Source organism: Furipterus horrens, unplaced genomic scaffold (assembly GCF_987537825.1).
Source record: "Furipterus horrens unplaced genomic scaffold, mFurHor1.1.pri manual_scaffold_4, whole genome shotgun sequence".
In the NCBI taxonomy this organism is placed as follows: Eukaryota; Metazoa; Chordata; class Mammalia; order Chiroptera; family Furipteridae; genus Furipterus; species Furipterus horrens.
This window is the reverse complement of record NW_028327174.1, coordinates 87684381-87708258: the sequence shown is the minus strand read 5'-3', so window position 1 is coordinate 87708258 and position 23878 is coordinate 87684381. Positions and strand designations below refer to the sequence as shown.

Below are 23878 nucleotides of genomic sequence, written 5' to 3'. Positions count from 1 at the left end.
AGGGAAACAATTTTTAACATAATTCCTGTTGAGTTAGATTTTTCAGCTGTTTTAGACTTAAATAGGCATGCTGATTTCAAAATTGCAGTTAGTTTTTTTTGAATCACATCAAGTCTTTCTCTACAGCTTATCTTAATGTGACCACTCTAGATTGGATCAAGTCTGAATTGAGGGAAGCACTAGTGCTCTCCTATTGGCTAAGAGCAAACCTTCCTCCAGTGGGGAGGGGTGGGGGATGACCTTGGAGACCAGCAACAGGTTCATATTTGTCTAGGCTATTCAGTTACACATGGGAGAGTGTGGTGAGAAGTTGTGTGCCACTCTATATAGTAAATCATATTCCGAAGTGTAGTCCAAGTTCTTGTCTGTATATAAGGAGTTAGCAGAATTTATTTATTTATTTACATACATACTTATTTCCTTTCCTTCAGATCATGTCTGCCTCTGCTATTTCTCATCATAGGTGCCTAAGCAACCCTGATTCATTTTGTTATATCTGTGGCAGTTTCACCCTTCCCAGACAAAGGACAAACATCAGTGCATTTGTCAGCCAAGCCTACTTTGCATATTTTAAAGCAAAACTTGGTGACCAAGATAAGTCTTGGGCCCCTCACAAGGTGTGCAAGCAGTGTGTTGAGAGTTTATGAATGTGGATGAAGGGAACATGTGATAAATTGCCATTTGGTATACCTATGGTTTGGTGAGAGCCCAGAGATCATTCAAGGGACTGTTACTTTTGTATAGTGAAACGTCAGGATATAACAAGAAAAATAAATGTAAAATAGAGTATCCTAGTCTACCATCAGTTATAGTCCAGAGCCTCATTCAGCTGAAATCCCAGTGCCAGTTTTCATTGAACTACCCTCTTTCGAAAAACAGGAGTATGGTGAAGAACTAAGTGACAGCAACGATGAAGATTTTGAAATTGAAGATGACTCAGTTAGTAAGGGATTTGATTAGCATGAATTGAATGATTTGGCACGAGATTTGGGATTATCCAAAAAAGCTTCAGAACTCCTAGCATCAAGACTGCACAAGAAAAACTTGCTTGAAAAAAGAACAAAGGCATCCTACTTTTGATCAAGAGAAAGTGCATTTCTGCAGTACTTTAGAAGTGACGGTGGCTTTGTGTGTTGCCATAACATACATGGTTTAATGGAGAAATTGGGAATTCCAATTTATAACACAACTGAATGGCGACTGTTCATCGATAGCTCCAAGCGTAGCTTGAAGTGTGACCTCCTCCACAAACCTGGTGATCCAAACATTCTACATGAGCCTCTTGTTGACAGAAAGAACATTCTATTCCCACCTCTGCACATAAAACTGGGTCTCATGAAGCAATTTGTTAAAGCTTTGCCAACTGAAGGAAACTGTTTCAAGTATCTCATTTTGGCGTTTCCTAGCCTGTTGTTTGAAAAGATTAAATACCTTAATATGTATGTTTGGTAGCAAAACTTTACTACTTGTACACAATTTGACTTACAGTAACAATATATAGCCTTTATATGAATAAAAGAACTCTAAATAAACAGTATATTCAGGTAATTTTTCTTTATGTTCCTTTGTACGTACATTTTGTATGGTTTTTTGGTACAAAGGGAGGGTATCCTGTATCTTAAAAAGTTGATGTGATAGAAAAAATTGGGGTCATTTTTGGATTCAGATGCCAAAAGTTCGTCAAAAACAAGTGTCAGATCTAAGTCAATAAAAATTGTGTTCCCCAGTGTAATGATTTTTTAAAAGTACAGTAATAGAAAACATCAAATTGCATATTTAAAATTACTTAATTAGGCTGTCAGTTTTGAGAATCCTCTTAGACCACAGCCCAATATCATCATTCATTTGACTGCCTGGAAAAAAATTATATTCCACTTTTGGCTCTCACTATAACATTTTAATCTATGAATATTTTCTTTTAGATAAAACCAAGCTAAATTTTCTGTGGTTGATTATCATTCATGCTGTCTGCCATTTTAATTATTTTGAAAGGAAAGTTTACTTTTTTCATGCTCACATATTTAATACTACTTTTAAATAAATGTTGTTCTTTGTTTTCATTGCCTTAAAATTGTAATAATAGCAAATTCAAGTTGTTCCCACTTTTCTCTATAAGGAAATGTATTAAATGAGCTAAAATCATATCTGATTATATCCCCTATGAGGGGAGAATGAGTTGCACAGGAGAGGGGTTAATATAAGCATGTCTGGAACACTCCAGCTCTGTCTTACATCATTTAATTTTTAAAGGAAAATGGGATTAAAGGCACCTCTAGAGTAGGGGTAGGGTTTTTTTTTTCTTTTTTAAAATATAATTTAGATCTCAGGAAAATAAAATACTTTAATTAGGTGCATTTTAATATGAAAAGCCTCAGCATGGATATTTTATTATTAAAGCAAAAATCTGATTTCTCCTTTTGCTTTTTATCCCTTTCCAGCCGTGAATACTTACAGGCCTGCTGACAGCTCAGTCTTATGGGCAGGCTGAGGTGGGTTGTGAAACTGCTCTTTAGTCCCACCAATGATGCAACAAGAATCTGCTTCAACCTAAGAATTGTTCGAGGAATATAGAGAAAGGCTTCATTTCTTTTAGATTTTATATATGTTTAATAATGTAATTTCTGGTCAAGATGGATGTGTAGGAAGACACACTTTGCCTCCTCATGCAACTACAGAGAGAATTACAACTAACTCTCAAAACAAATAAAACCCAGAACTGTCAGAAAATCGAACTGTATGGAAGTCCAATAACCAATGATTTAAGAAGCCACATTCATCCAGATGGGTAGGAGGGCTGGAGACATGGATGTGTGGAGATAGGCAGAGAGGCAAGGAGACATGGTGTGCTGTGAAAGAGTGGTGGTGGTGATGAGAGGGGCAGCCCCACATTCACGTGTGGTAGATAAAAATCAGGAGAGATACCTTTGGAGTGAATGATCCCAGCCCCAGGCCAGACCACACAGCCTAGAGTTACAGGCCAGGAAGATAAATCCCCATAATTTCTGGCTGTAAAAACCAGTGGGGTTGGAGTAGCAGAAGAAACTGCTGGGTTTTCAGAAGACTCTATTTAAAGGGCTCACGCAGTCTTAGAATGTGCACAAACCCATCCACTCTGTGATTCAGCACCGGGGCAAAAGCTGGAAGGGTGCCAATTGCAAACGGGGAGTGAGTGAAGTGACTGGAAATGGGGACAGTGCTGGGAAAACCTCCAGAAGCCTGGCAATGGCACTGTCCCCTCTCTGAGCCTTCCTACCACACAGAGCCACAAAGCAGTGAAGCAGGTTGCTCCACCCCAGCAATTACCTAAGGCTCCATCTCACACAATTTATTGGAGGCTTTTCTACAATAGGCCACACTATTAAGACAGGCTGTAAAAGCAACTCTACCTAATACACAAAAACAAACACAAAGAGGCTGACAAGTTGAGGATGCAAGGAAATATGGCCTAAATGAAAGAACAGAACAGAACCACAGAAAAGACCTAGACAAAACAGAGATAGCCAACCTATCAGATACAGACTTCAAAACATTGGTGATCAGGATGCTCAGAGAACTCACTGAGTATGGCAACAACATAAAGGAAGAAATGAAGATTACACAAAGTGAAATAAAGAAAAATCTACAGGGAACCAACAGTGAAGGGGAATAAGCCAGGATTCAAGTCAATGATTTGGAACATAAGGAAGAGATAAACATTCAACCAGAACATCAAGAAGAAATAAGAATTCAAAAATACGAGGATAATATAAGGATATAAGGGATATCTCCAAACATGCCAACATCCAACTTATAGGACTGCCAGAAGGAGAAGAGGAAGAGAAAGAAATTGAAATCTTACCTGAAAGAATGATGAAAGAAAACTCCTTTAATTTGGCAAAGGAAATAGACATACAAGTCCAGGAAGCACAAAGAGTCCCAAACAAGTTGGACCCAAAGAGGACCATACCAAGACACATCATAATTAAAATGCCAAAGGTTAAAAATAAAAGAGAATCTTCGAAGCAGTCATGGAAAAGCAGAGTTACCTACAAAGGAGTTCCCATAAGACTGTTAGCTGATTTCTCAAAGGAAACTTTGCAAGCAAGAAGGGGCAGGCAAGAAGCATTCAAAGTGATGAGAAGCAAGGAGCTACATCCTAGAATACTCTATCCAGCAAAGTTATCATTTAGAATGGAAGGGCAGATAAAGTGCTTCCTAGACAAGGTAAAGCTAAAGGAGTTCATCAGCACCAAGCTATTATTACATGAATGTTAAAGGGACTTATTTAAGAAAATGAAGAAGATCAAAACTATGAACATGAAAGTGGCAGCAAATTCACAACTATCAACAACTGAATCTAAAAAACAAACTAAGTAAACAACAAGAACAGGAACAGAATTAATAGATATGGAGAACATTTGGAGGGATATCAGCTGAGAGGGTGAAGGGGGGAAAAGGGGACAAAGGTTCAGGTATTAAGAAGCATAATTAGTAGGTACAAAATAGGGCAATGTTAGGAATAATATAGGAAAGGGTGAAGCCAAAGTACTTATATGCACAACCCATGGACATAAAATAAGGGGACTGTGGATTGCTGGAGTAAAGGCAGGAAGGGGGCACAGGGGGAAAAACTGCAACAACTATAGTAGCATAATTAATAAGCTATATTTAAGAAATAATGAAGTGTGGTGTTATAATTTGAAGCATGGATTTGATCATGGGCCTTGGAGTTAGGTAAAGCTAACTTCAGACCTTCTCTCCCAATTTCCAGACATTTGACCCAGTGCCTCCATGTGACCTCTAGGACAGAGAGATTAGGAAGGGTGAGAAGGTAATGCAGGTCAGGGCTTAGCACAGATCCTTGCCAGTATGAAACATACAATAAATGATGGCTGTTATTATAATGCATTCCAGATGCATAAATACTTCTCTCAGTGCTTCGAGCCACTCCTGAAGACAAAGACAAAATTACCTGTGCACACTGCACAGCTGTACCTGTTGCTCACTGTGTGTGGTAATAATACCTTTCCCCCAAGACTCCTGTTTCCTATCACATACATTATTATTTAGGCCCAAGGTGACACTGTGAATTAGGAAAGAAACAGTCTCTAAAGAGTTCCCCCTTCTGCTTGTACTACTGTATTTTGTGTCCTAGGGCTCTACCCTTCTATTTGAAACTTAAAACACTGTTCTTGAGAATTGGGTTATGAATTTTTTTCTATTATTAAATCATTGTTTCAAACTTAAAAGTACTTTTTCTTTACTAGAAAAATGTATTTTCATTAAGCTAAGGGAGCTTTTACAAAGTTTTATACAAGCCACTTGTTGTTTTGAAACTTAGTGTACATTTCAACTTGATAAAATAGTTCTAAGTCCTGTGAGAGAAACAGTGTAGGTGTTTCTCAGAATAAATAAGATAACCCAATAATCTAATTATGTAAGTACAATTGCTGCATTATAATTATGGTTGTTGGAGTATAATGGCAACCCTAACGTGGACGTTTTGTTTAAAAGTGCTTTTAAGAAAATATGTTGTAGTTTGAGGATCTGGTGCTGAAGAATAAGAGAATAGAGAATGAAAATTCTTGGTGTGGAAGTGAGTCCTTAATTAGGGAAAGAGAGCTAACCTCTACATTTTCACAAACACTAAAACCTATTTGGCATCCAGGAAACCAAAGTAAACAGTGATTTCTGAACCAACCTCTTTATGATGTTCTGTATGGATACTCATCCCAAGCACTGGGAAGAGAAAAGGGAGGTCTTTCTCTTCTGTGTGTCTTGGGGAAGAAGTGGGGGTGGGGTGTGGGGCGGGGCGGACACAGCCCTGGGGCAAGGCTGCAGAGGATAAATGAGTTAGGATTTCTGCATAGTTTAAGAGAAGACTGTGCAACATTTCCACATAAACAGAGTAAAGGGGTAGGGAATAGAGAAAGGAAGAAAACATCTGACGGGTCAAGGCAGGAGTCTAGTAAATGCTGGTTTTTCTGAGACCACGGAAGCACCCATCATTTGATTGGAAAGTCAGGCAGAAGCCAGCAAGAATAACAACATCCACTTTGTGTTTGGTGAGTGGAGGCCAGCATCACAGTCAGGGTCACATCTTGTTTGCTAGACTTCTGACTTGGCCGCCAGACAAGCTGGCTGCCCTCCGGCAGGTACAGCACAGGATGGACGGGGTGTGGCTGCGTGGTTCCCGGCACTGCTGCCTGACGCCTCCCAGCCGTTCCTTCCTGATCATCACCGATCCATCTCGTCTCTCCAGCCAACATCCTGTAGGCCGCCTGCCAAATAAGGAATTTAATGAGGACGGATGTGTGTTCTGCGTATGTAGTTTGGAATAAAAATTATGAGGGCGTGTAAAAATGTTTCTCGAAAACTTTAAAATCAGTAAGAGTTTGGAAACAACGAGACCTACAATTTGTATAAGTGTTCATTCTTAAGTAGCAAGTCGTGTTTGCTTTATGGCATTGCCTAAAAAAAAAAACAAAAACAAATTTCCCCCAGCAACCATTGCCCCACATTACTGTGTCCGCCAAAGCAGGGGGCAGGGCCACACTTGTTCCATTCCCCTAATGATTTTTTGCTTCTCTCCTCCCCTGTGCTATTAAGTGTTGAAAGGAGGGGCCAATTAGTAATTCTACACCTGTTCAAGTCCACGCCTATCAACTCCTTGAGCTTCCCAAACAAGTGTGGGGCAAAGCATGAGGACGTCTGAACCTGGGTGGAGATGGCTCTGGGAGCTGCTGGCTTTGGCTTTGCAGATTTTTGTTAAGTGTCCCTGATCTTGCAATGGCAGTTGATGACAGCAATTTGTATTCCAGAACGAAGAACAAGCTGCAGTCAGCTCAAAATGATTACAAGTCATCAAGACGGAGTAGTCTGCCACCGGAACTACTCCTAGGACATGATGCTAGAGGAAGACTTCAAAGAAACATTAAAAACTTGGAACCCATTCACCTGAGGCGCCCGAAAAAAAGACCATCCATATTTCCAGGTAGGAATTCTTTATATTTATGCCTGCTGATTAAAAAGCAACAAAAACATAGAAGGCCTGTATTTTATTTGTTACCATCAGATGCATTCTATTTAAAACTTACTTGGGACACATTTCAGAGCTTAAAGTACTAAATCAACATGTTTAAATGTAAAAAAAAATAGAATTATTCTTCTATCTGAAAGCACTCCCTACCCCTTTTCTTTTATTTTCCTAACAGCTCTAAGGGTCTGTAAATAGGCAGCTGTTTCATTACTTGTCGGGAGCAACTTTGCTTGCAGTTCTGCAGAAGTCCCTGCTGTCTTTCATTCTCTGGCATTTTTTCTTTATTTTGCAATATTATTGGATTGTTGAGTGAAGCTGATGTTTGTGTGCCCCAGAAATTAACACCATTAAATAGTCCAATGCATGCTTCAAATTCCTGTCTTGCATTGAAGCCTAAAACCTTTGGTAGAAAAGAACTCAATGAAACAATGTGGATGGTGAAATGCATGAGAGCTCAGAGGCCTCACCGCTTTTAATGTTGATTAAGGAACTCTGATGTCCCTGCCTGGGTGTCACAGACATGGAGATGGTGTAAGATGCCTTTGACAGTGAGCTCTTCCTGAGGGATCACTGAAGAATCTGAATTATTTAGTCAATTTGATTACAATAGTAGTTACATGAGAATTTCCTGGAGAAATTGGAAGTGGCTTTTTTGTTATGATTTAATTGGTTAATCAGAGTCTTCAGGGAAGATAGATTTGAACAAACTGCTGAGAGCTAACTATGGTGGTAGAAAAGGAAAAAAATAATTCAGTCAGATTTTACTTCATAAAAATGGTATCAACTCCCCAGACGGCTGAGTCTGCATTGCTTTAGAAAATAGCTAGGAGGTGATTTAAAAATCTGGGACTCACGGCCACAAGCTGAAATCTGTACTTCATAAGGAAGCTGTTTTCATGAATTTCTTTTTGGTTCAGTAATGTTGCCCTGATGTCAAAGTCCTCTGGAGGAAAAAGCAAAGCTCAGACTGGCAGGGGCTGGAGGTGTGAGGGTGTGAGTGTGCTAGGGGAGAAGGAAGGGCTGCTGTGATATGGAAAATGCTGCAAGGAGGAATATTTACATGTCTAAAGTATCTCAAAACAGTCGCTTTCTGCCTGTGCTCTTTGATCTGCATGCCTTGAAGTATTGCTTGTCCAGCTGGTTCCCTAGCACTTCAGAAACCTTCTTTCAGACCTGCTCTTCACCTGCTGCATTTTCTTCTCTCCCTTTATTCTTTGAGTTGATATACCTGGATCCATGTAGGCATCATTCTTCCTGCTTTTCTCCATCACCAAGCCCCACTCCCAGCCTTCATGAGGGAATCTCCTCCTTTCCAAACGAGATTCCAAGACACTTCACTTCCTCCAGCCACAGTTCCCATTTTGGCCTCTCTTTAAGATCACCTGGCTGTGGGCTGTCAGTTGCAGTCACAACATTGTGAGGAGACCTGTTAACTTGGACCTCACACAGGTTATCCTTTCTAAGATCTCGAATTGTTATGATTAATGTAACAGGGTGGAGTGTGAGAAGAGCATTGGATTTAGGGAGCTAAGTTCCAGTCTATACGGTGTCCCTAAGTGGCTGTGTGTATTTTCCAAGCCACCTCATTGACGCCTGTGGGCTTCAAGCACATAATTTATTTCTGCTTATTTCTGCTTCCTATTCTTTCCTTGGGAACAGCAAAAGGAGATGGCTCTTACCATCTTTCTCACAACCTCTCTGCCAGGATCTCCAGTTGACAAGCTCAAGAGTCACCTGCCCACAGCTGGAACACTACAGGCTGCTTGATTTATTCCTTTCAGCTAAACCTGACTCCATTGTCATGCAGGTTGCATGAATTTCTTTTTACAGTGGAACACTTAGAAATGCCACTGGGCTGCAAATCCCACTTCATCTTCTAAACATCAGCTGTGAACAGAAATGTGGGTAGATTGTGAGAAGCATTTCCCATTTTTACTGCTATGTAGTTGGATCTGAGGGTCAGGGAAATTAAAGTGCAAATCAAAATTATAACTGATAAAACTAGGCCTCAGACCTGGGCCTTTAGACCACAGCACTGAAGCTGCTTCCCTAGGTAATGTTGCACCACATTGTCATCTGTTGTTATCACTTGTCTGAAGAGATTCAAGCCTGGAGGAAGTGTCAGTGTTCCCATATGCATTCACTTCGACCCTCACATGCGCATAGACAACTTTATCCTCCACCTCAAGTCTCATATTTTCAGTCCCATGCCAAATGTCTGATTGGTTGACCAGTTCATTCATTTACTCATTCATTCATTCACTCATTCATTCATTCATTCATGGAATACTCATTCTGTTCTGAACTGTGTTAGGAATAGACCTCCCAAGAATCCAACTACATATTACTCTTCTGTTCTTATCACCCATTTTTCCTCAAAGGGCCATTGCATCCTGAGTGTAGTTACACACCCAAAATGCAAACTTGTTTGCTTTATTCCCTTGCTTACAATTCTTCAGTGGTTACCACTGCTCTTAGGATAAAGTTCACGACACTGCATAACCTGCTGCTGCTTCTATCCCTAGCCCCATCTGTTAGCACAGCTTCCCCTCACATTCTCACATCTGGGCTGAGTCTGTTCTGTGTCCTTCTCATAATGTCCAGACTTTATCACACTGTACCGTAATTGTCTGTTTGACTGCATCTCTCACCAACCAGTGAGGCAGGGACAATATCAGTCTTGTTAACCATTGTATCCCTAGTATCTGTTGCAATGCCTGGCACATAGTATGTGCTCAATAGATATTTATTATTTACTCAAATTGTGCTAAACTTAATTAACTCTTGGCATAGCTTTTATGCTCTGCCTTCTTCCAGACTCTTTTTGTGCTATTTTCAGCCAACACACACACACACACACACACACACACACATACACACACACACACACTCCTGCATTCCTATTGTGCTCTTCCATTTTCTGCCTTGCCTCTAAGGCTCAGTATAAGTCTTCTGACTTCTGCAGCCACCCAGTCTTCCATCTCCAGCCTCTTGGAGTTCTTTCTTTGTTATGCCACCACATCCTTGGCCTCAGTACTGCATAAAGCTGTAACAGAGGGTCCCACCTAGGATTATGTTTGATTGTCTTAGGCTGTGCCTGGGTTCAGTGGTCACTTTGTCACTCTTTGGCAACTGTTAAGTTTTTGTTTGTATAGAAACTCTTTGAAAGCATGGACTATATCTTATATGTCCTAGAATGGCCCAATTGTCTAGGAGGGCGAATTTGCACATAGTAGGTGCTCAGTCAACATCTGGTGATTTATTAACTAATTTTCTGTGAAGTTTTGTCCACCCTGTAGGGCCTATCTGATTGTAGCTTCAGGAAAGAACTAGTTGGCAGATAGAGACTGTCAATGGGGAAAGTCTTTATACTGACTTTCATCATTATATGAACTCTTGGTGGGGAAAGTGCAAGTATTCCTTGTCTCAGAGTGCAGTTCAATCATTGAAAAGTGTGCTAGGATTATACCATATGCTCAGAACTATTCTAGACCTTGGTCGAGGGCAGAGGGTAAGACAGTGTCTGATCTAGGCTGCTGGGAATTTTCCTATCAGGATGCTCGCCTGTTGTGCTACTCAACAAATACCTCTTGGACACAGGAATGAAGGATCACCATACTCACAGCAACAATGAATCTTAAAAATAGAACCAATATATTTAAAAATCATACTTGTACCAAAACATCAAAATCCAACACTTTTTTCTTCCATTAAAGAAACCTTAACAATTGGATGCTAGTTTGAGTTGCACAGTGGAAGTTCTCCAGCCTCAAGTCTCCCAGGCCAGGTGTTAACAGTAATGGCCTCTACAGCAGGCAGCAGCCTGGTTTCCCCTCCTCCTGAAAGACTTCCAGCAGCTCCATAGCAGTGAGCTCAGCTGGGTTACAGGAAGTGAAGAGAGAGAAGCAGTTCTAACAAATAGCATTGCCACGGGCACATTGGGTGACAACAAGCATCATCTACATCTGGAAGAAAGCGAGGCTCAGGTGCAAGGTATCCTGGGCTGTTCAATCAGCACTTTTAAGCAAGCATGTTGTGTGTTCAACCAGCCAGTTCCTAAAATACCCTACTGATTTTATAGTCATCTGTTGTGGAAAGCAAGGAGCCACCTGCTCTAAGGAAACAGGCAGCCCCATGTGCTTTCTTGCTGCTTAGTCAAAGGGCAAGCATGGTGAGGACTGCTCACAGCCAGGAGGAGCAGGGAACTCTGGCCAGAACCCACATGGCAAATACGCAGCATAGAGGTTAACCATGACTCTTAACTTAATTCTGTTCAAAAGACATTTTTTTCAAATCCACAATCTCAAAAATGTTATTTAAAATTATTTTTATAATCAAGCAGCTTGCAAACATTTCTAAATGAAATTGCTTTTTTTCTTGTTCTCATGTTGGTTTTTATTGGAAACATGGGTCATCATTATGACAATGGCAGTAAGATGCATCCTGGCCTCTCTTAGGATGACCAGTAGTCTGTGAGATCAGCAGTTTGATTTGGGTTTCTGCTGAGCACCTCGTTGTCACGGGCACAGTGAAAGACACTGGATTTAAGCATACCTCCTCTAGTGTCCTGTTCTCTGTTAGAATTCTCTCATTCCATAACCCTGCTAAATAGTGCATTGATGACATTTTAGCACGGCCCTACATGGACATAGAGAAGTTGGTCAGGGCCTCCTTAAATATGTGCTGTGAAAAGAGTGCTTCTAGGATGGTGTTCGCTTATCACAGGCTGTGCATGGGCTCAGTGATTCCACTTTGTGACAACAAGAACTATGTTTCATACACCTGGGATTCTCACAACACCCACCACAGAGCATTGCATATGGTAGGCACTTGAAATAGTGCTGAAATAGTCAAGGTGAAGATATGAGGATAAGGTGTCACAACCACTCTGTGGGCCACATTCCAGCCTGGCTGTTCCTAGGCCACTTCCAGAGCAGCCATGCTAAGGGGCCAAGCTAAGGAGACTTAAAGTTAAGACGTGGACCCTCTTCTCTCATGAACGGGTTTCAGCCAATGAATGTCACCAAATGAATAGCTTCCTCACAATGGGGTTCAAGTTCTGATCCCCATCTTACTAAATGAAGAATCTAGGATAAGTCCCTTGATGTCTCAAACCAGTTTTGCCAGTTATGTTAGGCTCAACTGTAATAAGGTGTGACTATGAAATGATGAACTAGAATTAACTATGTTCTCTTAGTTTTTGGTGGGATTAGAGGTTTTGTCTTCATAATTAATACTCTTTCTTTTAATGGGTGGGTAGTGGGTGTAATAGTAATGCTTTTTTTGCAAATCTCCATGATTGGAAAGTTACCCAAAGTTTTGCCAGGCAGGCCCTCTGCTAATGTAAATTCTATATAATGAGATGCCAGGAAAGACCCATTCATTTAAATTTTCTCATAGAAAAGGACGACATGGAAACAAACACTTCTTTGTAATATAAATATCGATGTATTTTTCTCAACATGCGTCATGAGACTTGAGAGTATTGTCATGTAAAGCCTCTGAAAATTGTTTGCTACTAGAAACATCAATGGCTGTGTCTTATAAACTTGCAGCCTTGATTTGTTTAATATTTTTGCCTCATTTTGTCTGTTGAAGGCCTTGCTTTTGGAAATTCAGCCCTTAAGCTTTTCTCTGAACTAAAACTTGTAATAGGAAGGTAATTGGTTTGCATTGGTGACTTTTGAAAATAGCTTAAAGGCTCTGGCTGGGTATCTCTGTTGGTTAGTGTTCCCAATATGCCAAGGTTGCAGGTTCAGTCCCTAGTTAGGGCACATACAAGAGTCAACCAGTGAATGCATAAATAAGTGAAGCAACCATTTGATGTTTTTCTCTTTCTCAAATAAATAAATAAATGGTAAAATAAAAATGGCTTATATGTGAGATTGTAAATGAATTCACTTAAAATTAATCTTTTTAAATATTTGCAGTGCTTAGACATCAAAAACTTTTGAAGCTCCACATATTGGCTTAAAATATTTATGGCATTTTCTACTAAAAAATATGATGTAACAGACATTGAGATAGCCTGTTCACTTAAATAATCAAATTTATTTATTGGACAAGCTTATTCAGGGGAATGAAGTTTTTGTTCTTGCTTTGTTTTGCTTTCTAAAAATGAGTATATTAGTGGTAACCCAGTTACTTTGAAGGAAAACAAAAATGCACAATGCTCATACTATATATAATATTATATGCGTGATTTATAAGCAAGGATTTTTACCTTTGTACAGAGACTGAGAGTGAGCTCAGCATAAGCGAAGGCATTCGATTTATATCTCAAGTTCAGGCTTTTTTTCTGTAATAAAAAAAATTAAAATACAGGGTTCTGAATTCAAGACTTAATAAAAGTGTCGTAAACCCTTCCTATATAAAAGCAGTTCATTTCCATTTGTTGACCTATACTAAATGTTATATATAGCTTTACCAATTTGAGAGATCCTATACCCTTTTCCCCTCATTCTTAAAAAAAATGCTCTTAACGTATATTCATATCTAGACTAAGAAAATATTATGTATTTCCACATCCACATAATTTACCTTTGCTGAATATACTTTGATGATTCTTTTTAAACATTTTAAGTTCCTACATAAATGTACTTTTAACAAATATTTAGGGACCATTTGGCTACTCAGTTGCATAAGAAATGACCGTATCCCAACATTCTTTTAATTCAAATATTTTAGGACTGTGTAAAGGATGTTTGCCTTCAAATTTAATTAGAATACCTCCAGTTTTTCTTTAAAGTCTAGAAAAATATAGATTTAGGAATAGGGGGTTACAAAATGAAATTAAGTGGGTAGCCATTTTTAGGTGATCTACATGTAAAACCCTCATCACAAGTTGGTCAAAGTATTTTTCAGTCACCATTTTAAAACCTTTCTGTCCTAAGTGGGGCACGAGTTCATGTTTTTGTGATGAACAACTGGTTGTCAGATGCACCTTTGAACATACTGGGAGTTGAAAGCATGTTTAGAGGTGGAGGGACCACATGATGGTGTGGACTGTTGTCATGAGATCAGATGTAGTAGCAATGGTGTTCTCAGCTATCAAGTAACGTACTCTCTCCCACCCTGATACTTCAGAAAGACTAAAGTCATCTTCATGGATAATCAATAATGGATGGCTTTTTAGAGTAATATTTGGGAAGAAAGATATGATTTAAAGAAGCGTTCCTTAGTTTTTAAGTATCAAAATAGGTGCCCAAGAGTAAATGAAGATACTCTTTAGAAAGACTACAACATCTATTAAATAAAACTATAATGCTGAATGTTTTTTAAGTGAAAACACTGTGCAAGGACTGAGGATGGTTAGGATATTAATGCACAATATCTTAATTTTTCACGAGGAGAGCAGGTTGCTTTAATTTGGGCACTCAATCTTCTATGACAACCAGTATTTAAGGCTCCCTGACCCACTAGCTAATGGCAATACTGACACCATGTTATCTGGTACAGAAGTCATAATTGGCAATGAATCTGACTACAGGAAAGTCCCAGGGCACCTTAATTTTCTTCCCCCTCCTCCTCCTTCTCAGGGTTCCCTTGCTGGAGGTTTGCTACTCTTTATAATTGTTTCTTTCTTCTACCCCCTCAAACAAACAGCAGAATGGGAAAGAGTCCTAAGTTGAACACCCCTCCCCAAGGGCCCAACTCAGGAAGGGTTTCCATTCTTTTGAGAATTTCAAACTCCTGTATAAGGGAATATTAGTTTACCAATATTCATTTTTTAAAATAAGCTTTATTATTTTAACAGCCAGATTTACAGAGAAATTGCAACAATCGTCGGCAGCCGTCCGTCTCGAGAGACGATGGTGTAGCTTCTTAAGAGTCTATCTGCACCGCCGAGAATGGCTGTGCAGTCCGACTCGGGAGTGACACGGTATCTGTCTCCTCCCGTGTTGAATCGACATCTTGCGATGAAGCTACAGAGCCTGGGCAGGGTGATATGGAGGGTCTGCTGTTGCCCATGCAGCAGAACCCCCTCTCTTCGCAGCTGAAGGATCCAAGGGAAAGACGGAGTCAATACAGCTTGGCTTCAGGTGCGCCGCAGGAGTTGCCGGTGTTGACTACAACGTCAAACCGCCTTAGGGACTCCGGCTCCGGATTTTCTGTCGGGGTTTACTCCCTTAGCCTTTCCCCTGAAGAGGTATGCCGCAAGGCAGCGGAGGTTTTTTGGAGTCAGAGTTTTCCTTCTCTGATGTGCCCTGACTGGAAGATCGAACCAGCGACACTTAGCTCGCAGGCCGACGCTCAATCCACTGAGCCAAACCAGCCAGGGTAATTGCAACAATAGTGTTCCCATAAAGCCCCTCACACCCAGTTTCTCTTATTATTAACATCTTCAGTAAGTATGGTACTTTTTGTACAATTAATGAACAAGCTTTGATAGGTTATTGACTAAAGTCTGTCTTGATTCAGATTTCCTTAAATTTTCTCAAATGTCCTTTTTGTGCTCCAGGACCCACATCACATGTAGTGGTTACATCCCCTTGGGCTTCTTCTGCTCTGACAGTTTCTAAGGCTTTCCTTGGTTTGGATGATCTTGACAGTTTTGAGGAGGTCAGGTCAGATATTTTACAGAATGTTGCTCAGTTTGGGAGGTTGATATTTTTCTGGGATGAAGACTTTTCACTGTATACCTTTGAATAGTTGAAAAAATAGCTGAATTATGTTAATTTATTTCCTATTCAAAAATTTAAGTAATTTGAAAGACCTAAACTGCGGGAACTAGGAAGATGAAAAAGGAGAGGGAAGAGGGAGGAGGGGGAGGGCAGGAGGGGGAGGAGGGGGAGGCTTCAATGAGGGGTAGCCCTGCCCACAGTCCCTGCTCTGGGCAGTGACATCCAGCTCCCAGTCCTGGTCTTGCTCAGTGGCCGAGAGTGACACTGTGCAAAGGGGACTCTGCCATTCCCCAGCCAGCTTTGGTTTGTCCCTGTGCTGGAAGTGGGGAGAACAGAGGCGGAGAGTCCTTTTGATACTAGGGGTTCCTTGGGCCCAAAGTCCCGGGACAGGTGCCAGGGAGGAAGAGGGGTGACCACTTGGTCAGAGTCCAGACATACTAAGTGCGTCACCACTACTGCCAATGGAGCACCAGGCTGGGTCCTCCAAGTAGGGGTGACCACCATCATCACCCAGCCCTGTTTATGGAAGGTAGACAACATGAGTGGAGGGGCGGTGTACATGTTATGCTAATACTTGTGCCACCAGTTTTCAAAGACTTCTCTGATTATGTCAGTATTATGAAACATACATGTGCTTCTTCACTGCTCCACAGAATCTGGGCAGGTGCTGAATCCCACCAAGGCAGTTCGTGGGTGCTGCAGAGGGATCTTCTGGTTGCGCAGGTGATTGATTCCAGAGTAATGTGAGATCGGTGCTACATGCCCACAAGGGTCCCACGTGTAGAGGCTCCTGCAGGTGGTGGCCCCCACACCTGGCCAGTTGTAGATGACTGGTGGCCTAAGACTGGTGAGGGGAGGGGTACTCCGAGAACAAACACTTCCCACCCCAGGTCTTTGCAAGCACAGTTCTTTCTACCTGACAATGTTTTTCCATCATCAGGCTCCTCTATTTTTTAAAAACTTCTTTATAAAATTTTCTTTTAAAATTTATACACAGAAAACTTTACCTTCTTTGCTATGTAGTTCTATGAGTTTTGACAAGTACATAGAGTATAACCACGCAGCTGGGACATCCCTCTTGCACCTGCCGCCCACCCAGTCCTGGCTTGCACTGCAAAGATCAGATGCTACTGAGCTTGGGGTCTGGAACCCACTCACCCTGACTTCCTCCAAATGGAGCAGGCCCTGGTGCAGTGAGGGCAGCAATGCAGAAGCCACTTGTGACTGGAGGTGGTGGAGGGAAGCCTGCTGTGGGGGCACCCTATTCTGAGGCAGCAGTAGGCTGAGGAGGAGGCTCCGTGGTTGGTGGTTGTCCCAGGGCTCTGGGGCTGAAGGATAGTTCCAGGAGGGGGCGTTTTAGGAGTTGTTCCAGGAGGGCCTAGGGCAGTGCCTCTGTAGGACCATGGGGCTGGGGCTGCCCTTCTGCCTCAGAGACCTCACAGTGCCCTGAGGCTCAGGCTGTTTCAGGCAGAGCTGAAGCAGATTCTGTGAGGGCCTTGCCTAACCCTCCAGAGTGGGCTGGTTGAGGGTGGGGGTCCCTGCTCTGCCCCTTTCCAGCTCTGCTGCTCCAGCTTCTGCTGCTGAACCCACTTGTAGTTGATGATGGCCTGGAAGAGACCAGTGATGAAGCCCTTCTGGTAGAAGGGGATGAGGCCTACGAAAATCTTTTTCAATGAGTACTGGGGAATAAGCACACCTACTTCACAGGGGAATGTGCAGGGGAAGTGAATGCAGCCCACAAAGCCATAGTGCAAGTCACGGTAGAGGTCTTTGTGGGACTGCTGGTCCTTGTTGATGAAATGGAACTGGACTATCCTTGAGTTCTGGAACACAGGGCCCAATGTGGTCAGCAACTGCAGTCTCAGTGTGACTTCTTCTTTAAACTTCTGTGAGACTTCCATTCAGCTAGATTTCAGGTAGTTCTGAATGATAGCAGTTCTGTAGTTTAGGTATAATTTTGATGTGGTTGAGGGGGCTAGGCTCCTGTTTTGTGACCGGGATCTCTTCCCTGCCTTCTTCAGCTGGGTCCTATCAATATTTGTTCAGTCAACTGTGCAAATACAGAATTGTTGGAGGGGCTTTCTCAGAATCCACAGGTACTGGCACTGGAGATTTTAATTTAGCAAGTCTAGGGTTGGGCTAGGCTTCTAACTGCATTGTGAAAATTTTCCCCAGATGCATATGACATTTGTCCTATCCCTGGTTGAGAACTACTGACTTAAATGAGCTAGAAAAGATCCCTAAACATCAAAATATTTCTTAAACTATTCCATAGTTCACATGTAGGAAGCAAGAGACAGCCTTACCCCTTGGCAGGCCCCCATCCCTGCCCTTTGTCTTCTAGTCCCCACACACACACCACTCCCCACCACTCTTACAGGTCAGTATATTCTCAAGCAGGAGAACCTGTGTTTTCTTTCCTAATTGTGACTGGATTTGAGTTCCATTATGTACAGACTTCCTTCTGGTATCCATTCATAAACTCCTAAGACAGACTGGCAGAGTGCAGAGGTCTAGCTCACTCATCTCTGGGTCTTTGTTCTGACACCTGCTTGTAACAGAACCCTGGGCTGCTCCGATTGAAACAGAACCCACGGGCTGTTTAGTTAGGGGCCCGATTGCCCGCCGCCAGAATTATAACTCTGAATACCAGAGTTTGGTGAAAAGAAAAAGAATTGTTTATTTACACATAGTCCTGCCTCCCCCTCCCAGACCTGGCCAGTCTTAGGAAACTCAGAAACACCGTTTCCCTACTTCCTAGGCACAGTTCAGCTTTACCAGTAGCTGCCAATCACTCAGTTCTGATTGGGGATGTCCTTTCTGTGCTGTGGTGCCCTCCAGCTCTCAATGCAGGACCGCCTGGATTCTCAGCCTCCTTGTAAACTGCCTTCTTCCTGCAAACCGCATGGATCTCCTCTCCTTCTCAAAGCAGTCTGGCAAGAGCCTCTTCTTAAAGCAGCCTGGAGATCCCTTCTCCAAGCCAGATGGAGGGAGCCCACAAGAGCCAGAGAGTGAGGGCGTGAGGGCCAGAGAGAGCCTGAGAGAGAGAGCCTCCTAGAGCCAGAGCCAGCCCAAAATATGTCTGCCACTGCTTCTCTTCCTCCCTGCCTCCTCTCACGCCGTGGGTGTTGCAAACAGTTCTGACCATTCACAGAACCCTACGTAGGCTCTGTCTGCTTCTTCCCTACCAGTCCACAGTCCAAGATCCCTCCCATCTTCCTGAGTCTTAGAAGTAAAGCGGATCTTTGCAACAATGTTTCCAGCCACTAGCTCCAGGCATGCAAGGACATCCTGAAAGCTGCTTCCTTTTCCCTATCTCCCAGCCGCAAACTCTGGGGTTTGTTTTTGGACTCCCTTGTTTCTGTAACATGCTCAGAACCACAAGATGAAACACTAGGACTCTTTCTGCCACCTCTTGACCAGTGTTTTAAATGGCAACAATGTGCTATGGACTAAATGTTTGTGCCCCCCACCCCCCCCCCCGCCAAAAAAAATATTCATATGAAATCCATAATCCCTAGCTGGATATTTGGCGGTGGGGCCTTAGGGAGGCTCTTAGGCCATGAGGGTAGATCTCTCATTAATGGGATGAGTGCCCTTATAAGAGAAGGTACCAGAGAATTGATTTCTCTCTCTGCCATGTGAGGGCACAGACAGAAAGATAGCTATCTACAAACCAGGAGGAAAGCTCACACCAGATAGCAAATTGGCCAGGACCTTGATCTTAGACTTCCCAGCCTCTAGAACTGTGAGACCCCCTAAAAACCCAGAATTTATTTATAAAAAACAGTGTATTTATTCTTACATGTTTAAACTTCAGTCACCTTCAAAGTACTCTCCATCTGATGCAATACACCTATTGAGATGTTTTTTCCACTGCTCAAAACAGTTTTTGAACTCAACAGTTTTGATGCCTTTTAGTGCTTCTGCCGTTTTTTGTTTCACCTCTTCCACATCAGCAAAACATTTCCCTTTGAGGACATTTTACATCCTGGAAAACAAAGTCACTCCAGGGAATATCAGGTGAATTGGGAGAGTGGGGCATGGGGGTCATGCCATTTTTGTCAAAAACTGCTGAACATGCAGCACACACAGTGTGGGCAGATGTGCTCATAAATGACCCATCATGAAATGGGCAAATGCATTGGGAGTCTTCAAAAAAAAATTCACTGAAGCTGATCACAGCCTCTCACAATAACGCCAGCTGGTACACTGATACAGATGGGTTCCTAGGACACTCACTTAGTGGGGAAAGCCTGTACTACCAGAGGCCTGCCCTCCAAAGATAATTTCATTGGGGGGGGGGGGGGAGAGTGGTCCTCCCTCATACGTGTTTGTTGTCCAAACACCTAGTCTGTGGTAACTTGCAGCCTGAGCTGACTGAGCTACATTGAGGCAGCCAAGTGGATGAATGGGAAACATTTTATATTCTAAAAAAACTCTCCAACAATACAAGTAATGTTATAAAATATAGAAAATTTTAACTTACAAAAGTTAGTGAATATCATATGTGATACTTAATGCTGCACAACAACTACATTCTTCAGAAATAGGGTAAACCATAACTACTTATTTTCTTTGGTATTGAACCACATCCATCCAACATAAACAGCAGTTGAGCAACTTCTCAAGAAAAATATTTCCAAAATGTACTTACTTTTAATAAAGATGCTATAAAGCACTACAAAAGTATTTAAATAAAGGCCCATGCAGTTTTGGAACATTGTAAACATCCCAAAGCTAGAGCCTTACATGTTGTCTTAATTTCTGCTGAATTACAAAGGTCTTTTCTGTTTCTGATATACCTGTGCCATTCAGCCCTTCCTCAGCAGAAAACAGGTGACTGGAATATGTATGCTTAACTAATCTCTGTAATGATAGAAGCTATTTTATGGGCAATAAACCAGCTGCTGATTCCATACCAAACATGGCCATGTGCACAAACATGGATGAGCAAGAAAAGAGAAGTGGTTGGACCAATAGCTTTTGAAGACCGCCTAACATCTGCATCAATGGGGGTTGATATAGTGGGTGAGGGGCCATAGAGGAAACCCATCAGGAATGTGTCTAATGTGCTTAGCAGAGGGAACTAAAAAAATAAAAAATAAAAACAAAAAGAAAATGAGTAACATGACATCCACATACATAGTCACCTCCACAGGGAATATGTGGGGTGGTTTTTATTTTTCAAATGTGGCTAATAGGGACAGAGAGAGATGACTTGCAGAGACAGACCTGGGTTTGGTGCTTACCTGTGGGAAATGGGAACACTTCCTAAATGTCAGTTAGGTGGTTAGGAACAGGGCAGCATGAGTGTGATTGGTCATTATTTGATGAGTCATGCATGGTTCCTTCTTTTAAAGGTTCTCCTAAAGTTTCTGCACATTGAAAATAATGAGAAATTAACACCGGATTGAATGGAAAGTGGAAGGTTTATGTTTCATCTTCTCCCTCAAAGATACAATAATGCATTACACAGCCTACCTAACCAGGGTTTCTGGAGAGGAAAGTGGAGTGGTGGGGAGAGAGAGAGCGAGAGAGAGAGAGAGAAACCCCTTAGAGTCATGGGCTTCTCCCATCCTCACACTTCTTGGAGGCTCTGGAGTTTAGTCTGTGCATTATTTCTCTAAAACAGTGTTAGGATTGACTTCAGTTATATCTGGGCAGTAGAGAGAAATTAAATATAAACTTTGATGTTCAGATAGCAGTCCAGCCCTACATGTTGCTTTCATTATGTTTGAGAATATAGTGTGTGAAAGGAGATGAAAAAATGTATTCAAAACCCACAACACTTTGAGGAGCTACAGCAGGACTGTGTATTTATGGTTTTGCTCCTTTAAAGTACTGTATAGACATTCAAGATTAACCAACACAATAAAATAGGTTAGTATGTATAAAATTTGTGCACAGAATACAGAATTCCACCCCTCCATGGACCACAGTGTTTATAAGCCCCTAATCTCCTGAACTCTGCAGTTACAGTCTTAAAGTACACATTGTTGTATGTTACTTATCATCTGTTAAAATGTGGCGTAGTAAATTATTGTGATAGTTTAGGACCTAAAATAAGTTATAAACTTTGAAATACCATGAATTACATCTGAAGTGGAATATGATGAGGTGAGAGTATATCTCATTTTCAAAATATTTTAATTTAATAATTGGGAAAGGAAGGAGAAATATGCCCATTTTGAAGTTATATGGATTATCAAGCTTGGACCTTGCAAATTCTGGATTTCAATGAGTTATTTCAGTTCTTTTTGTCATCATTGTTAGTGGTTTAATCATTTTTAGTGGTTTAATCAATGAGAAAGCATCCTAGAGAACCTATGACATTTTCTCAAGAGTTTACTTATTTTAATTTTTTTATTTAAAGAAAGTTTTCAACCACAATTTATATACAATATCATCTGCACCAACTGCAGGCTTACAGTGAAGTGGTCAAAAAACCACACACGCCACACAGTGGTACCCCCGCTGCCCCAAACACCTACTTGGCTCCGTACATACTTAAGTATTTCAACATTATTGACTACATTTCCTATGCTGTAATCCACACCCCTGTGGCTATTCTATAACTACCAATTTTTACTGCTTAATCCCCTTGCCTTTTTCACCCGGATCCCCAAACCCCCTCCTTTTTCACAGCTCTCAGTCTGTTCTGTGTATCCATGAGTCTGTTTCAGTTTTGTTTATTTTGTTCATTAGATTCCATATGTAAGTGAAAGCGTATGGTATTTGGCTTTCTCTGACTGATTTCATTTAGCATTATACTCTACATTCATCCATGCTGTTACGAAAGGTAAGATTTCATTCTTTTTTACAGCTGAGTAGTGTTCTATTGTGCAAATGTACCACAGCTTTTTTATCCACTCACCTACTAATGGGCACTTGGGTTGCTTCCATATCTTGACTATTGTAAATAATGCTGTAATGAACACAGAGATTAATATATTCTTTGGGTTTCTTCAAGTATATTCCCAGAAGTGGAATCATTGAGTCATAAGTCAATTCCATTTTTAATTTTTTGAGGAACCTTCACACTATTTTCCATTGTGGTTGCACCAATCTGCATTCCCACCAACAGTGCACGAGTGTTCCCTTTTCTCCACACCCTTTCCAACACTTGTTGTTTGCTGACTTATTGATCATAGCCATTCTGACGAATGTGGGGTGGTATCTCATTTTGATTTTAATTTGCATTTCTCTGATAATTAGTGACATTGAACATTTTTTTCATATGTTTATTGGCCATCTGTATGTCCTTTTTGGAGAAGTGTCTATTCAGATCTTCTGCCCACTTTTTTAAAGTATATTTTATTGGTTATGTTGTTACAGTAGTCCCATTTTTTTTTCTTTTGCTCGCCTCTGCCCAGTACCCTCCTTTCCTTCAGCAATCCCACCTGCTTAGCTCATGTCCATGGTTTGTGCATATAAGTTCTTTGGCTTCACCCTTTCCTATATTATTGTTAACTTCCCCCTGTCTATTTGTATCAACTAATTATGCTTCTTAATCCCTGCACAATTTCCCCATTTCTCCCCCTCCCACCTCCCAACTGATAACCCTCCAAATGATCCCCATACCTATGATTCTGTACCTATTCTGGTTTGCTTAGTTTGTTTTTGTTTTTACTTTTTAGATTCAGTTGTTGGTAGTTGTGAGTTTGTTGTCATTTTAATGTTCAAATTTTGATATTCTTTTTCTTAAGTAAGTCCCTTTGACATTTCATATGATAATGGCTTGGTGATGATGAACTCCTATAGTTTTACCTTGTCTGGGAAGCACTTTACCTGACCTTCCATTATAAATGATGGTTTTACAGGATAGAGTAATCTTGGTTGTTAAGTCCTTGATTTTCATCACCTTGAATACTTCTTGCCAGTCCCTTCTTGTCTGCAAAGTTTCTTTTGAGAAATCAGCTGATAGTCTTATAGGCACCCCTTTGTAGATAACTCTCCACTTTTCTCTTGCTGTTCTTAAGATTCTCTCTTTATCTTGAACCTTTGGCATTTTAATTATGATGTGTCTTTGTGTGGTCTTCCTTGGGTCTGGCTTGTTTGGGACTCTCTGTGCTTCCTGGACTTGTATGTCTATTTCCTTTGCCCAATTTGGTAAGTTTTCCTTCGTTATTTTTTTACAGAAGCTTTCAATTTCTTGCTCTTCCTCTTCTCCTTGTGGCACCCCTGCGATTCAGATGTTGGCATATTTAAAGTTGTCCCAGAGATTCCTAAGTCT

At 41.2% G+C, this 23878-nt stretch overlaps 1 protein-coding gene across 4 annotated transcripts in view; it reads left to right on the top strand.

Annotated features, from left to right (window-relative positions):
• FRY (FRY microtubule binding protein) overlaps positions 1–23878 on the top strand; it is a 619856-nt gene that overhangs the window by 127601 nt on the left and 468377 nt on the right. For 3 of the 4 annotated variants that reach the window (XM_090273727.1, XM_090273726.1, XM_090273725.1), the window contains exon 1: positions 6696–6973. In XM_090273727.1, the coding sequence (XP_090129853.1) occupies positions 6769–6973 (205 nt within the window). In that variant the 5' untranslated portion in view covers positions 6696–6768. Of the gene's footprint in view, positions 1–6695; positions 6974–23878 lie in introns of those variants that run through there. The other variant, XM_090273729.1, reaches the window with a different exon arrangement.